We start from the raw sequence: 13,806 nt of genomic DNA, 5'->3' as shown, positions 1-13,806 counted from the left end.
CATACATCTCACCAGGAAAACAGTGCTGAATGTCACTGGCGATCTCAGATTAGGTTAATAAATCGAAAAATACAGACATGGAAAAAAGTATCCAATTTTCATACTTGAGTAAAAGTATACCTTAATAGAAAATCCCTCAAGTAAAAAGTAAAAGTCACACAGTAAAATACTACTTGAGTAAAAGTCAGAGTATTTGGTTTTAAATATACTTAAGTATCAAAAGTAAATGCAGTTGCTAAAATATACTTTAGGTTTCAAATGTATAAATAATGTCAAATTCCTTATATTAACCAAACCAGATGTACAATGTTCATGATTTATTTAATTTATGGAAAGACAGGGGCACTCAAACACTTTGACATAATTTACAAATTAAGCATTTGTGTTTAGCAAGTCCACCAGATTCGAGGCAGTCGGGATAATCAATGTTTTTCAGTCCTGCTAAGCATTTAAAATGTAACGTAAATGTATGGAGTAAAAATTATATAATTTTCTTTAGAAATGTAGTGAAGTAAAAGTTGTCAAAAATATAAATAGTAAAGTACAGATATCCCCCCAAAATACTTAAGTAGTACTTTAAAGTATGTTTTACTTAAATACTTTACACCACTGGAAAAAAATAAAAAACATTCTAAGGAACTTTGCAACTTTTTCATTTGTCTAATTGACCTGTCACTCAACAGTACAGTCGCGCAACGGAAGAAAAACAGCGGTGCAATTCACAGAGCGGTGTACTCATAATTCTCTTCCTAAAATTAATATCCAAAGGCTAGTTCACGTCAGCTAGTTCACGTAAGGGTAGTGGGAGGGTTCAGTCAATTGATAAACCCATGTAAGTAAGCAGTGACAGTCAACACTTGTACATTTGTACCAAAATATTTCATATGAAGCGCTCTTGTTACAGTTTGACTTTCATTGGTAAGGAGTAGCTAAAGTGCTAGATAGAGAACTAGAGCATTGAGAATTCCCTGTTTCTTGAATAAATCATCTCACGTTAGCTCAGCTAGCTAGCTACTGTAACTGAGCAGGCGCTGTCGTTATCTGGAAACTTGGGCAAAGATTGGGAACGATTTCGAGTTGAATGCCAGACGACACAGGTACAACGCTTTTTTTTTAGGTAATGTCAGAAATATCTGCGGTGACGGAGCTGTATGTCTGTCTTTTTGGGAGGCCAACCCAGCCTGCTGTCACTACGTATACGGCTTGTTATTATTGGTAGCTAGCATCCCAGCAGCTAATCCAGCTAGCTACGGTTAACGTTATTTGGCTAATGTAAACATCACCAGTCGCAATGGCTAGTATTAGGAAGGAATTGTGTGTACATGGTTATCTGAAGACCACCACTTGGCTACCAGAGATATAACCAGTTGTTGTTCTAGTTAGCTAACAGTTATGTCTCAGTATTTAAACCTCAAACACTTGGGAACCCTTCTTCAATTTAGGTGTACATTACTCCAGTGTCCATTGACTGATGTACCTAGAAGAGAAAGAAACATCTCTGTTTACATATTAATCCCATCTAAGTAAGCTTGTTCTTTGTGTGATGTCAGTTCTATTCTATTCCTCAAATTGCAGCCCATTCCTAGAGACTGCAGATGCCATCTGACCTTTGACCCTCGGACCCTGCACCTCTAGTCCGTGCTCTATGACTTGCTGTGAGGCCATGTCTGCTGTGAACATCACCAGAGACATCTTGCACAGGCAGATCAGAGTGGGTCCAACGTTTTAAGACCTTGTTTTTATGAAATACTGTACTCTTTTACCCAAACAAACTGCCCTTGCTAACAACCCTGCAATGCAATCTATTCAACAATGAACACTAGTATTCACCAAAAATGCTTTATTTATGTTGGACAGAGTGAGATAGGTGATGTTTTGCCTTAATGTCTGTAGGACAAGAGAGCATTGGGCTTCCAAAGGCAGTATCATGTCACAGACCCATTCATCAATAGACTTGGACTGGAGGCAGAGTTGCAGGTGATTTGTGTGTGTGTGTGTGTGTGTGTGTGTGTGTGTGTGTGTGTGTGTGTGTGTTTCTGCGCACATACAACATTAACGTCTTTGCCAACCTGACAGCCCGTATCTGTTGTGTCAACAGGGCCACACTGGGTGTGTGAACTGCCTGGAATGGAACGAACGGGGAGAGTAAGTCCTGAGCTGAAAGCAGGGTTCTATTTAATGATCGTATTTACCACTTCTACATTTTATGTTGGCCTATCTGTAATATTTATTCTTGTTCTATTCAGTCTGCTGGCATCGGGCTCAGATGACCAACATTGCATCATCTGGGACCCCTTCAAACACAAGAAGCTCACCACTATGCACACAGGGCATGCAGCAAACATATTCTCTGTGAAGGTAAAAACAGAAACTGCTTGACGGGAAAGTCTATGTGTGGAGAAATGAAGCTTCTTTCTTATAGTTTCTTATTTTATCCTCTTGTTTGTCCCATCCCCTCCCTTGTAGTTTCTCCCTCACTCAGGTGACCGTATCCTTGTGACGGGTGCAGCGGACACCAAGGTTCACGTGCATGACGTGTCTGTCAAGGAGACCATCCACATGTTCTCCGACCACACCAACCGCGTCAAGCGCATCGCTACAGCCCCCATGTGGCCTAACATCTTCTGGAGTGCTGCGGAGGACGGCATCATCAGGTCAGAGCCCCAGTAGCTAGCTAACCATTGGAGCATCCTTGTCGCATCCAAAGATGTTCATTGGTTAAGCGGACACTGCGTCAGATACATTGTCAGATGCATCATGTTATTTCTACTGGCTTGTAGTAGAATATCGAAGGTGAAAAGATGACGTGAAACAGTAAGGTTGGAATGGAAGTGTTATGCAATGAGCCCCTTTCTTACCTCAAGCTGTATTCCCTATCAGTTCCTTGGCTCTCCCAGGGACTTCTTCAATGGGTGTCTGTGGCCACATGCCTCCAGCAGCACTTTCATCACACACCCTGTCTTGGGGGTTATTGTATCTCCTGAGAATACCCTTTAACTACCCTTCGAAGCTCAGGTGTGCAGTGGGCATTGTGGACTACTGCAGATGCATGGTTGGCTTCAGGCGATGGTTCCCATAGCTCAGCTCAGACCCAGGAAGTTAGTATCCTACTCTCGCTATAGTACATCACTGCCTGACTGCCACCGCTGCTTATGACTCAAAGGGCCAATGTTTCAATAGTGGCTTGTGTTTTTGTTTTTTGACTAACCCAACCAGTCATCTACAACCTCAAAATATGGCTCCCACGTACAGAGTATAGTAGTTAGTTGTTTATTTTTGAGCAAGCTGGCTATGGACACAAATTGCAGTTTTAATTCAACCTTGCAATTAAACCTTGCCAAAAAAGTCTAGTATTTGATTAGAATTCAAAACAATATTTTAAAGAGCTACGTTCTGACTCTCTGGAGATGATTGATGTCATGATGTGCTTTCTTCTACTATTTTAGGCAATATGACCTGAGGGAGAGCAGTAAGCGTTCAGAAGTGCTCATTGACCTGACGGAATACTGTGGTCAGCTGGTGGAGGCCAAGTGTTTGGCTGTCAACCCGCAAAATAATAACTACCTAGCAGTGGGGGCCAACGGGCCCTTTGTACGCCTCTACGACATGCGCATGATCCACAACCACAGGTGTGTAGTAGTCGGGCTCGAATCATAACTTGAGGTCGACGCTTGTGGCTCATGTTTCCATTGGCATCAATGCATAATTTACCTGAAAGTTCAAGACATCTCAAATCTGAAGTTAGGATTTCGCTCTCACTGCTTGACTGTCAAATTTCAGTTTTTAATTGAATAGTTTTTAATTTTGTATCACATAAGGAATATGCACGACTACTGGATATAACATCCAATATGTCTCCCTACTACTCTGGGCTATCATAAGTCATACCAATGTTATTTTCTCAGCTTTTGAGTGTTTTTGGTAATCATTTATGTTTCTCTCCTCCACTCCCATTCACAGGAAGTCTGCGAGTCAGAGCACATCGGCAGGAGTGCACACATTCTGCGACAGGCAGAAGCCCATCCCAGACGGAGCGGGGCAGTATTATGTCGCAGGTGTGTGTGTGTGATCGAATGGTTTGGCTTATTGCACAAAATGTATTAATAAGAAACAGCTGTGAACATTTTCTATGAAGCCCATACAGTATCTACAATGTATTTTCAACAGTAAAAACACACATGGACAATAAATGTGTTATAACGCAGTCATTTACAATATATGGAACTAAACTAGTGGGACATGTAAGGTGATTCTGTATGCCTCTCACCCAACTTCTTCTCCTTGTTTCCGTTGCCTCAGGGCACCTGCCAGTGAAGCTCCCTGACTACAATAACCGCCTGAGGGTCCTAGTGGCCACCTATGTCACCTTCAGCCCCGACGGCACTGAGCTGCTAGTTAACATGGGAGGGGAACAGGTAAAGGCGGCTTTAGAAGTTAAACTCTTATTTTAGGTTCAACCTCCAGGTCAGCCCACTAGGCAAAAAAAATCCATCTCTTTCTCAGATTGTCAGGTTTGAATTCCAACAAGCATACTACTTTAACTCTCAAACCAAATCATTAAAGTTGATGATTACCTGTGGTTGGTTCAAAAGGGTAACTTTGCCAGGAATGTGTTTTCTCTTGTCTGCAGGTGTATCTATTTGACTTGACGTTCAAACAGAAGCCGTACACCTATCTGCTTCCCAAAAAGTGTCAATCAACAGGTATTATGATTATGGAAATCGCCCAAAGCTTACTAAAGTATTTTGTCATTAAAATGACATTTACAGTATGTATTATTTATGACCAATGAGTTATATGGAGGAGTGTAGTTGCTTGCTAAAAGTCTGCCCATAGTTTATATACAGATTTGGGCATTAAATATTGCAGCAGCAATGTACATCAAGGTACATTGTCTATGTGACAAATTACTCTCTGAGGTGACATCAACCACCAAGGTCATTATCAATCACTTGACAATAACCCATGTGATGAAATGCATTTTTTTTTAAATGTTCCTGACAGTGCAGTTTCATCCACTTTTCGGCAAACGTTCTTTACTGTGCTGCAGTACAACTTTGTAATGCCCAGAACTGTATTGGGTGATATCCCAACAGATGTTCAGAATGGAAAGACAACCAACGGTGTGTCAAATGGAATTCACTTGCCAGCCAGCCGACTTCGATTCGCAGAAAGCAAAGTCTTCTCTGGGTAACTTTTTTTCTCATGTTTGATTTTAATCGTTCATTTTCACCCACATATTACATTTGGCAACAGCCTAGCCCTAGTGTATTTCTAGAAACACTACGCTATGGGGAGTGACATCCCTAGTTTCTCTCTCATCGTGTCGTCCTCTCATCTTTCTTCCCTAGTTCTGGTGAGCTGCCGCCTCACTTGGAGCGGATAAAGCAGCAGGCCAACGATGCGTTTGCGCGGCAGCAGTGGACTCAGGCCATCCAGTTCTACAGTCTGGGCATCCACGAGGCCAGCCACAACGCCATGCTGTACGGGAACCGCGCCGCCGCCTACATGAAGCGCAAGTGGTAGGCAGCTAGTTAACCCCTAGCCTCATTTACTCTCCTTCTGTGTTTCTCCTATTACAGAAAATGATCATGTTCAGTAGGGCATACTGTAGCAAAATGTTTTGCAGCTAAAAAGAAAACATTGAAGTTCAGGTATAACGTCCTTGTTTCATCGCGTTTAAAACAGTTTACCACTATGCTGGTACACGTGTGTGTGACTGTGTGGTATATACGGTTGTGTGTGTGATGTGTTCTCTCTCTCCCCCAGGGACGGTGATCACTATGATGCGCTGAGGGATTGTCTGAAGGCCCTGTCCCTCAACCCTGGGCACCTGAAGGCCCACTTCCGGCTGGCGCGCTGCCTCTTTGAGCTGAAGTACGTGGCCGAGGCTCTGGAGTGCCTGGATGACTTCAAGGGCAAGTTCCCCGAGCAAGCCCACAGCAGCGCCTGCGACGCCCTGGATAAGGATATCAAGGCCGCCTCTTTTCCAAGATGGACTCTGGTGAGAAGGGTTTAATGGTGATGTTGGGTAATCGTCTGTTTCCCCCCAAAAAAATTAAGTGTGGTTTTTGGCTGACCTCTGACTTTTCCGTCACCTTTCCATGTTGACTTACAATGTGTTTTTTTACATGTTGATTCAATTCAAAATACCTTATATATTCCACAATGGAGATTATGCAAATGAATACCGTGTTAATTAGGGTATGGATTTGATATCATTCATTGTTTAATTATTTATTTTTTTTGCGTTTATTTCCATGTCATGTCTGTTTGTAGCTGAGGACAAAAAGGGCAACAGCTCAATCCGCTTCCACACGTTCAACAGGAAGGAGTCCATCCCGGAAGACGAGGTCGTCTTGAGAGAGCGCAGCTACGACTACAAACACCGCTACTGTGGTCATTGCAACACCACCACAGACATCAAGGAGGCCAACTTCTTTGGCAGGTCAGTGGAGCATTTTAGACACCGATGATTTATACATTCTAAAAAAACTGTTAATATTAGTTGTTGACCTGTAAGGGAAGAGTCAAAAGCATGAGCTGACGTACACATTTCTTTTTTGTCGAGGTGCTGACTAATCGTATAGTCAACCCTGAAGAAGACACTGTATTCTGAAACGTTGGTTATGTTTCCCCGTTCCATTTTTGGGAGAGTACAGTGCGTTCAGGAAAGTATTCAGACGCCTTTACTTTTTCACATTTTGTTACGTTACAGCCTTATTCTAAAATGAATTCAATTGTTTGTTTTTTCAGCAATCTACACACAGTACCCCATAATGACAAAGCAAAAACAGGTTTTTGGAAATGTTCTTGTTTCTCATGGTCTAAGGGCTTTTTAGATGCCTTCTGGCAAGCGGGCTGTCATGTGCCTTTTACTGAAGAGTGGCTTCCATCTGGCCACTCTACCATAAAGGCCTGATTGGTGGAGTGCTGCAGGGATGGTTGTCCTTCTGGAAGGTTCTCCCATCTCCACAGTGGAACTCTGGAGCTCTGTCAGAGTGACCATCGGGTTCTTGGTCACCTCCCTGACCAAGGCCCTTCTCCCCCGATTGCTCAGTTTGGCCGGGCGGCCAGCTCTAGGAAGAGTCTTAGTGGTTCCAAACTTCTTCCATTTAAGAATGATAGAGGGCACTGTGTTCTTGGACCTTCAATGCTGCAGAAAGTTTTGGTACCCTTCCCCAGATCTGTGCCTCGACACAATCCTTTCTCGGATCTCTACGGACCATTCCTTTGACTTCATGGCTTGGTTTTTGCTCTGACATGCACTGTCACTGTGGGACCTTATATAGACGTGTGTGCCTTTCCAAATCATGTTCAATCAATTGAATGTACCACAGGTGGACTCCAAGTTGTAGAAGCATCTAAATGATGATCAATGGAAACAGGATGCACCTAAGCTCAATTTCGAGTCTCATAGCAAAGGGTCTGAATACTTATGTAAATAAGGTATTTCGCTTTGTCTTTATGTGGTATTGTGTGTAGATTGAGGATTATTTATTTAATCCATTTTAGAATAAGGCTGTAACATAACAAAATGTAGGAAAAGGAAAGGGGTCTGAATACTTTTGAATGCACTGTATATACACCACTGTTCAAAAGTTTGGGGTCACTTAGAAATGTCATTGTTTCTGAAAGAAAAACACTTTTTTTGGTCCATTTAAAATAACATAAAATTGATCAGAAATACAGTGTAGACATTGTTAATGTTGAAAATGTCTATTGTAGCTGGAAACGGCTGATTTTTAATGGAATATCTACATAGGCGTACAGAGGCCCATTATCAGCAACCATCACTCCTGTTTTCCAATGGCACTTTGTGTTAGCTAATCCAAGTTTATCATTTTAAAAGGCTAATTTATCATTAGAAAACCCTTTTGCAATTGTTAGCACAGCTGAAAAAAGTTGTGCTGATTAAAGAAGGAATAAAACTGGCCTTCTTTAGACTTGTTGAGTATCTGGAGAATCAGCATTTGTAGGTTTGATTACATGCTCAAAATGGCCAGAAACAATAACTTTCTTCTGAAACTGGCTCTAACTAGAATAGAAAGAGGAGTGGGAGGCCCCGGTGCATAACTGGGCAAAAGGACAAGTACATTAGTGCCTATTTTGAGAAATAGACGCCTCACAAGTCCTCAACTGGCAGCTTCATTAAATAGTACCCGCAAAACACCAGTCTCAACGTCAACAGTGAAGAGGTGACTCCAAGATGCTGGCCTTCTAGGCAGATTTGCAAAGAAAAATCCATATCTCAGACTGGCCAATAAAAATATTTATTGGCCAGATGGGCAAACGAACAGACACTGGACAGAGCAAGATTGGACAGAAGAATCTAAGTTTGAGGTGTTCGGATTACAAAGAAGAATATTCGCAGAGACGCAGAAAAATGAAAAGATGCTGGAGGAGAGCTTGACACCATCTGTCAAGTATGGTGGAGGCAAAGTGATGGTCTAGGGGGTGCTTTGGTGGTGGTAAAGTGGGAGATTTGTATAGGGTAAACGGTATCTTGAAGAAGGAAGGCTCACTCCATTTTGCAACGCCATGCCATACCTTGTGGACGGAACTTAATTAAAGCCAATTTCCTCCTACAACAGGACTATGACCCAAACCGCAGCTCCAAACTATGCAAGAACGATTTAGGTAAGAAGCAGTCAGCTGGTATTCTGTCTATAATGGAGTGGCCTGCACAGTCACCGGATCTCAACCCTATTGGGCTGTTGTGGGAGCAGCTTGACCTTATGGTACGTAAAGAAGTACCGATCAAGCCAATCCAACTTGTGGGAGGTGCTTCAGGAAGCATGGGGTGAAATCTCTTCAGATTACCTCAACACATTGACAACTAGAATGCTAAAGGTCTGCAAGGCTGTAATTGCTGCAAATGGATTCTTTGACGAAAGCTAAATTTGAAGGACACAATTATTGTTTCATTTAAAAATCATTATTTATAACCTTGTCAACGTCTTGACTATATTTCCTATTCATTTTGGAACTCATTTCATGTGTTTTTGTGGAAAACAAGGACATTTCGAAGTGACCCCAAACTTTTTTTTTCTAAGCGTGCAGTAATTTTTTTGTAGATGTTTGAAGAAAAAACATGATGATGTTCTATAGAAACGTCGGTGCCTCCTGAAGAACTTAATAAGGCATGAGCAGTTCATAAGGTGTCAAATTGGGGTAGTTGACATAAGCATGAAAGAATGCTCATGTACTGCTTATGTTTTGATTATGAATGCGTTATGACGTCCTTATTTAAGTACCCTTCAAATTAAATGTTACGGAAATGTCTCTGCCACCTGTGTGCAGTATCAAACAAGGTCTAATAGTTGCTTCTCTCTGTCTCACAAAAATATAAACGCAACATGTAGATTGTTGGTCATATGTTTCATGAGCTGAAATGAAAGATCCCAGAAATGTTCCATACGCACAAAAAGCGTATTTCTCAACAACCAACAATTGCACAAATGTATTTACATCCCTGAGTTAGCATTTCTCCTTTGCCAAGAAAGTCCATCCATCTGACAGGTGTGGCATATCAAGAAGCTGATTAAACCGCATGATCATTACACAAGTGCACCTTGTGCTGGGGGCAACAAAAGACCACTCTAAAATGTGAAGTTTTGTCAACCAACAATGCCACAGATGTCAAAAGTTGAGGGAGCGTGCAATTGGCATGCTGACTGCAGGAATGTCCACCAGTGCTGTTGCCAGAGAATTTAAATATTCATTTCTCTACCATAAGCCACCTCCATATTTTATAATTTGGCAGTACGTCCAACTGGCCTCAACTGCAGACCATGTGTATGGTGTCATGTGGGCAAGCGGTTTGCTGATGTCAACGTTGTGAACAAAGTTCCCCATAGGGGTGGCAGGGTCATGGTATGGGCAGGCTTAAGCAACAGATAACAAATACAGTTGCATTTTATCTATGGCAATTTGAATGCACAGATCTTGATGAGATCTTGAGGCTCATTGTCGTGCCATTCATCCGCCACCATCACCTCATGTTTCAGCATGATAACGCACGGCCACACGTCACAAGGATCTGTACACAATTACTGAAAATGTCCCAGTTTTTCCATGGCCTGCATACTCACCAGACATGTCACCCATTGAGCGTGTTTGGGATGCTCTGAATCTACGTGTACAACAGTGTTCCAGTTCCTACCAATATTCAGCAACTTCTCAAAGCCATTGAAGAGGAGTGGGACAATATTCCACAGGCCACAATCAACAGCCTGATCAACTCCACATGAAGGAGATGTCGCGCTGCATGAGGCCTCCGGTCACACCAGATACGGACTGGTTTTCTGATCCACACCCATACTTAAAAAAAAAAAAAAATTGTGACCAACAGATATGTATTCCCAGTCATGTGAAATCTATAAATTAGGGCCTAATGAATTTATTTCAATTGACTGATTTTCGTTATGTGAACTGTAACTCAGTAAAATCTTTGAAATGATTGCGTTTTATATTTTTGTTCAGTGTATATATAATCCCCCACCCACAGTAAAGGCCAGTACATTGTGAGCGGCTCCGACGACGGCTCCTTTTTCATCTGGGAGAAGGAGACTGCTAACCTGGTGCGGATCCTCCAGGGGGACGAGTCCATAGTAAACTGCCTGCAGCCTCACCCCAGTTACTGCTTCCTGGCTACCAGCGGCATCGACCCTGTGGTGCGGCTCTGGAACCCCAGGCCAGAGGTCATTAACAACATTATTCAAATGTCTTCATTTTCCCCATGAGCAAACTTATTTTGTGTGGAATAGTAGGCTTTACATACATGTAAAAACACACCTCAGCACCAAGGACACTATACATAGAGTTGATGCATTTTAAAAAGTAATCCATTCAATCATCGACATGATTGATTCTTTGATTGAATGTTTGTTTGATGATAAAAAAAAATGTTTACTGCCAATACATGCATTAAAAACTATCAAGGATTACGCAATAAATAAACACAATTGTACATCTGATTATTGGATTGTCACAATTGAGGCTGCACTATGACCTATCCTTTCCTATGGCCTCCTTTGTAATAGTCAAATGTAAAAATAAAAATATAATAATAAAAAGTCTGACTTTACAAAACACCAGAAGTTAACCCTTTTTTTAACCTTTCTTTCTCTCTATCCCTTTCCCCTCTGTCATCCAGACGGAGAGTGAGAGTGGGAACGGTCGCGTGGTGGAGGACATGGAGGGCGCCGCTGCAGCCAACCAGCGGCGTATGAATGCCGACCCCCTGGAGGTCATGCTGCTCAACATGGGCTACCGCATCACGGGCCTCAGTGGCCGCGGGCCAGAGGGCTCAGACGATGAGGACAGCTCAGATGGCCAGGTGCAGTGCCGGCCCAGCTAGACTAGCAGGTCCAACACCACATACAGTATGGAGGCAGCAGGATGCAAGGCACTCCTCCCCTACCCCCTCCCAAACCCTGAGGCTGTCTGTGTGTGTGTGTACGTCTGTGTGTGTGTCTGTGAGGAGGGGGAAAAAGCACCATAGATATTCCGTTTGTCAATGTTTCATTCGCCCCTCTAAAACGAAAGCAACATCGAGTGAATGTCATGTCACAGCTCTGCACTATGCACTGCCCTCCTCCTCCACATCCCGAGGCAGGATTGGAGGAAACCAGTTTGGCGAGGGGATTCCATGGGGGTGACGACAACGACCTTTCATCCCTTTTAAGAACACCAACAACATCACCTCGGCCGCTCCCTCCGTTGCTCCAAGGCTGGAGGTATTGGGCCTATACGGTAAAGAAGAGAGTACTCCATCACTCCCTAATCTCTCACTATGAGCTAAGAGTCAACCACTTCTAAACCCTCCCCAAGAGGAAGTGCGTTGGAGGGAAACACTACAAGCAGAAGCTCCAGGCCTCTGGTAGTGTAGGCTGCAGACGGCTCAGAGGTTAGAGGTCAAAGCGAGGCCCCAATAGTCAGTGTCTTCATTGGAGGATGAGACTTGAGGCCACAGGAAGTTGCTTTGTTTCATCTCTAGTGTGCTTTTCAATTGGAGTATAAGAGGTCACTCTCAGCCCCTCTCCAGCTCTGAAAGTCTCTACCTAAATTTTTTGATTTACAGTCCTTATTTTAAAGTTGTTGGAATATTGGTCAACAGGAACAGAGCAGAAGAAGTCTTGACTTTAAGTGTTAACAAGTCTAGAAGTGTTTCTCCAACTCAAATTAATTGTGTTGTTAGGATTGTGCACCTTGTTTCTTTTAAACTCGGTCTGGCAACAGCAAAAAAAGTTTATCTTCATTTGTTCAAAGTTTTAAGAGTAAATAATGGCCAAGGATCCATGTTGCATTTGCTTTGTCTGTTGAAGTTCTTCTTGTCGCTCTAGATGCCTATTTTATTGACAGGTATGCAAAATGTTTCCCTTTTACTTTTATTATGTAGGTTAAGACAAAGCTGTCAAACTGAAGCAGTAGCTCTGCACATTTTCTCCAACACTTAGACATTTGCTCCTCTGTCATTTGTTGATAACGATGTAGAGTCGGAAGGGTTGTGGGGTTTAGTTTAAGGGGTTTGATTTAATTGATAGTCAGGTGTTGATTGGTCAGAATCTGTCGAACTTTGTTGTACTAAGGTTGCAAAATTCTGGTAATTTCCACAAAATTCCCAGTTTTTACGAGATATCCCGGTTGGCAGATAACCAGGATCCGGATGGAATAAGCATGAAATCATGAATCTTCCAACCAGTATTTCTGGAAAACCAGGGAATTATGGGAAAGTGATGCTCTGAACAGAGAGGGAAAGTGATGAAGAGAGAAGGGTATTTCACTATCACTACTAGGGCAATACCACCAGTCCTAATATCACTCATGCATGGCATAGAGACAATTTCGTAGACGCAATCCATTTGGTGGCTTTTGGGGTTCAGGATCCCTATACAAGCACTTTCAGCTTTCCCCAGAACATTTTGGGGGAAAGAATGGAATAGGGATTTTTCCCTTCCTGTAGCTTTGGACCCAGCATGAGTCCTCTGCTGCAGTTGGAGTTTTACTTATGAGATTTTGTCTAAAGGTAACATTGTAAATGGCAAATTTAGACAATAAGCCTCTTGGTCCTCTAGCCGACCAGCAAACTACCAGCTCACTGATGACGTGAGTTCAAGAAAACCTAAGGATGGAGTCCTCTAACACTAGGCTTCCATGTGTAATTTCTTTTGTTAAAAAATAATTTAAGAAATGTTTTATGTTTATTTTTCTTTGGGAAAAATCCCACGACAAAGTTTGCAGCAAGAGAAAAATAAAAGAGGTCTAATGTTGTTGAACCACTTGTCTTGAGTTTGTTTCACTTCCGATGTGTATTTAACCAGGGTAATGATGATTTGGATTTTATTACTAATGTTTTCCACCTGCACACTGTTCCAGGTGCAGAAATAGGCTACACACAGGTCCACAACTACCCATTCCACAGTGGTGTAAAGTACTTAAGTAAAAATACTTTAAAGTACTAATTCAGTAGTTGTTTGGGTTATCTGTACTTTACTATTTTGCCAATTTTTACTTCACTACATTCATAAAAATAATGTACTTTTTACTCCAAACATTTTCCCTGATTCCCAAAACTAGTATTTTCATTTTGACAGGAAAATGGTCCAATTCACTTAGTGAGCATCTCTGGTCATCCCTACTGCCTCTGATCTGGCGGCCTCACTAAACACAAATGCTTAATTTGTAAATTATGTCTGAGTGTTGAAGTGTGCCCCTAAATAAATAATAAAAAATAAAAAAATAACATGGTTCCGTCTGGTTTGCATAAAATAAGAAATTTTAAATGCTTTATACTTTTACTTT

The 13,806-nt window shown here is 42.1% G+C and overlaps 1 protein-coding gene across 1 annotated transcript; it reads left to right on the top strand.

The window, feature by feature from the left end:
- The first annotated feature begins 838 nt into the window (after positions 1 to 838).
- Positions 839 to 13,280, top strand: LOC135520046 (WD and tetratricopeptide repeats protein 1-like). The gene is given in 16 exon segments (XM_064945361.1): positions 839 to 1,097; positions 1,576 to 1,711; positions 1,894 to 1,977; positions 2,099 to 2,145; positions 2,247 to 2,358; positions 2,467 to 2,654; positions 3,447 to 3,629; positions 3,961 to 4,055; positions 4,300 to 4,415; positions 4,631 to 4,703; positions 5,097 to 5,190; positions 5,352 to 5,522; positions 5,770 to 6,026; positions 6,280 to 6,448; positions 10,511 to 10,703; positions 11,159 to 13,280. Coding segments are annotated over 15 exon segments (2,052 nt in total). The 5' UTR covers positions 839 to 1,097; positions 1,576 to 1,645; the 3' UTR covers positions 11,363 to 13,280.
- The last annotated feature ends 526 nt before the right edge of the window (positions 13,281 to 13,806 follow it).

Source organism: Oncorhynchus masou, chromosome 29 (genome assembly GCF_036934945.1).
Source record: "Oncorhynchus masou masou isolate Uvic2021 chromosome 29, UVic_Omas_1.1, whole genome shotgun sequence".
Classification (NCBI taxonomy): Eukaryota; Metazoa; Chordata; class Actinopteri; order Salmoniformes; family Salmonidae; genus Oncorhynchus; species Oncorhynchus masou.
Note: the sequence above shows the minus strand (reverse complement) of the source record. Positions and strands in the feature narration are given on the sequence as shown.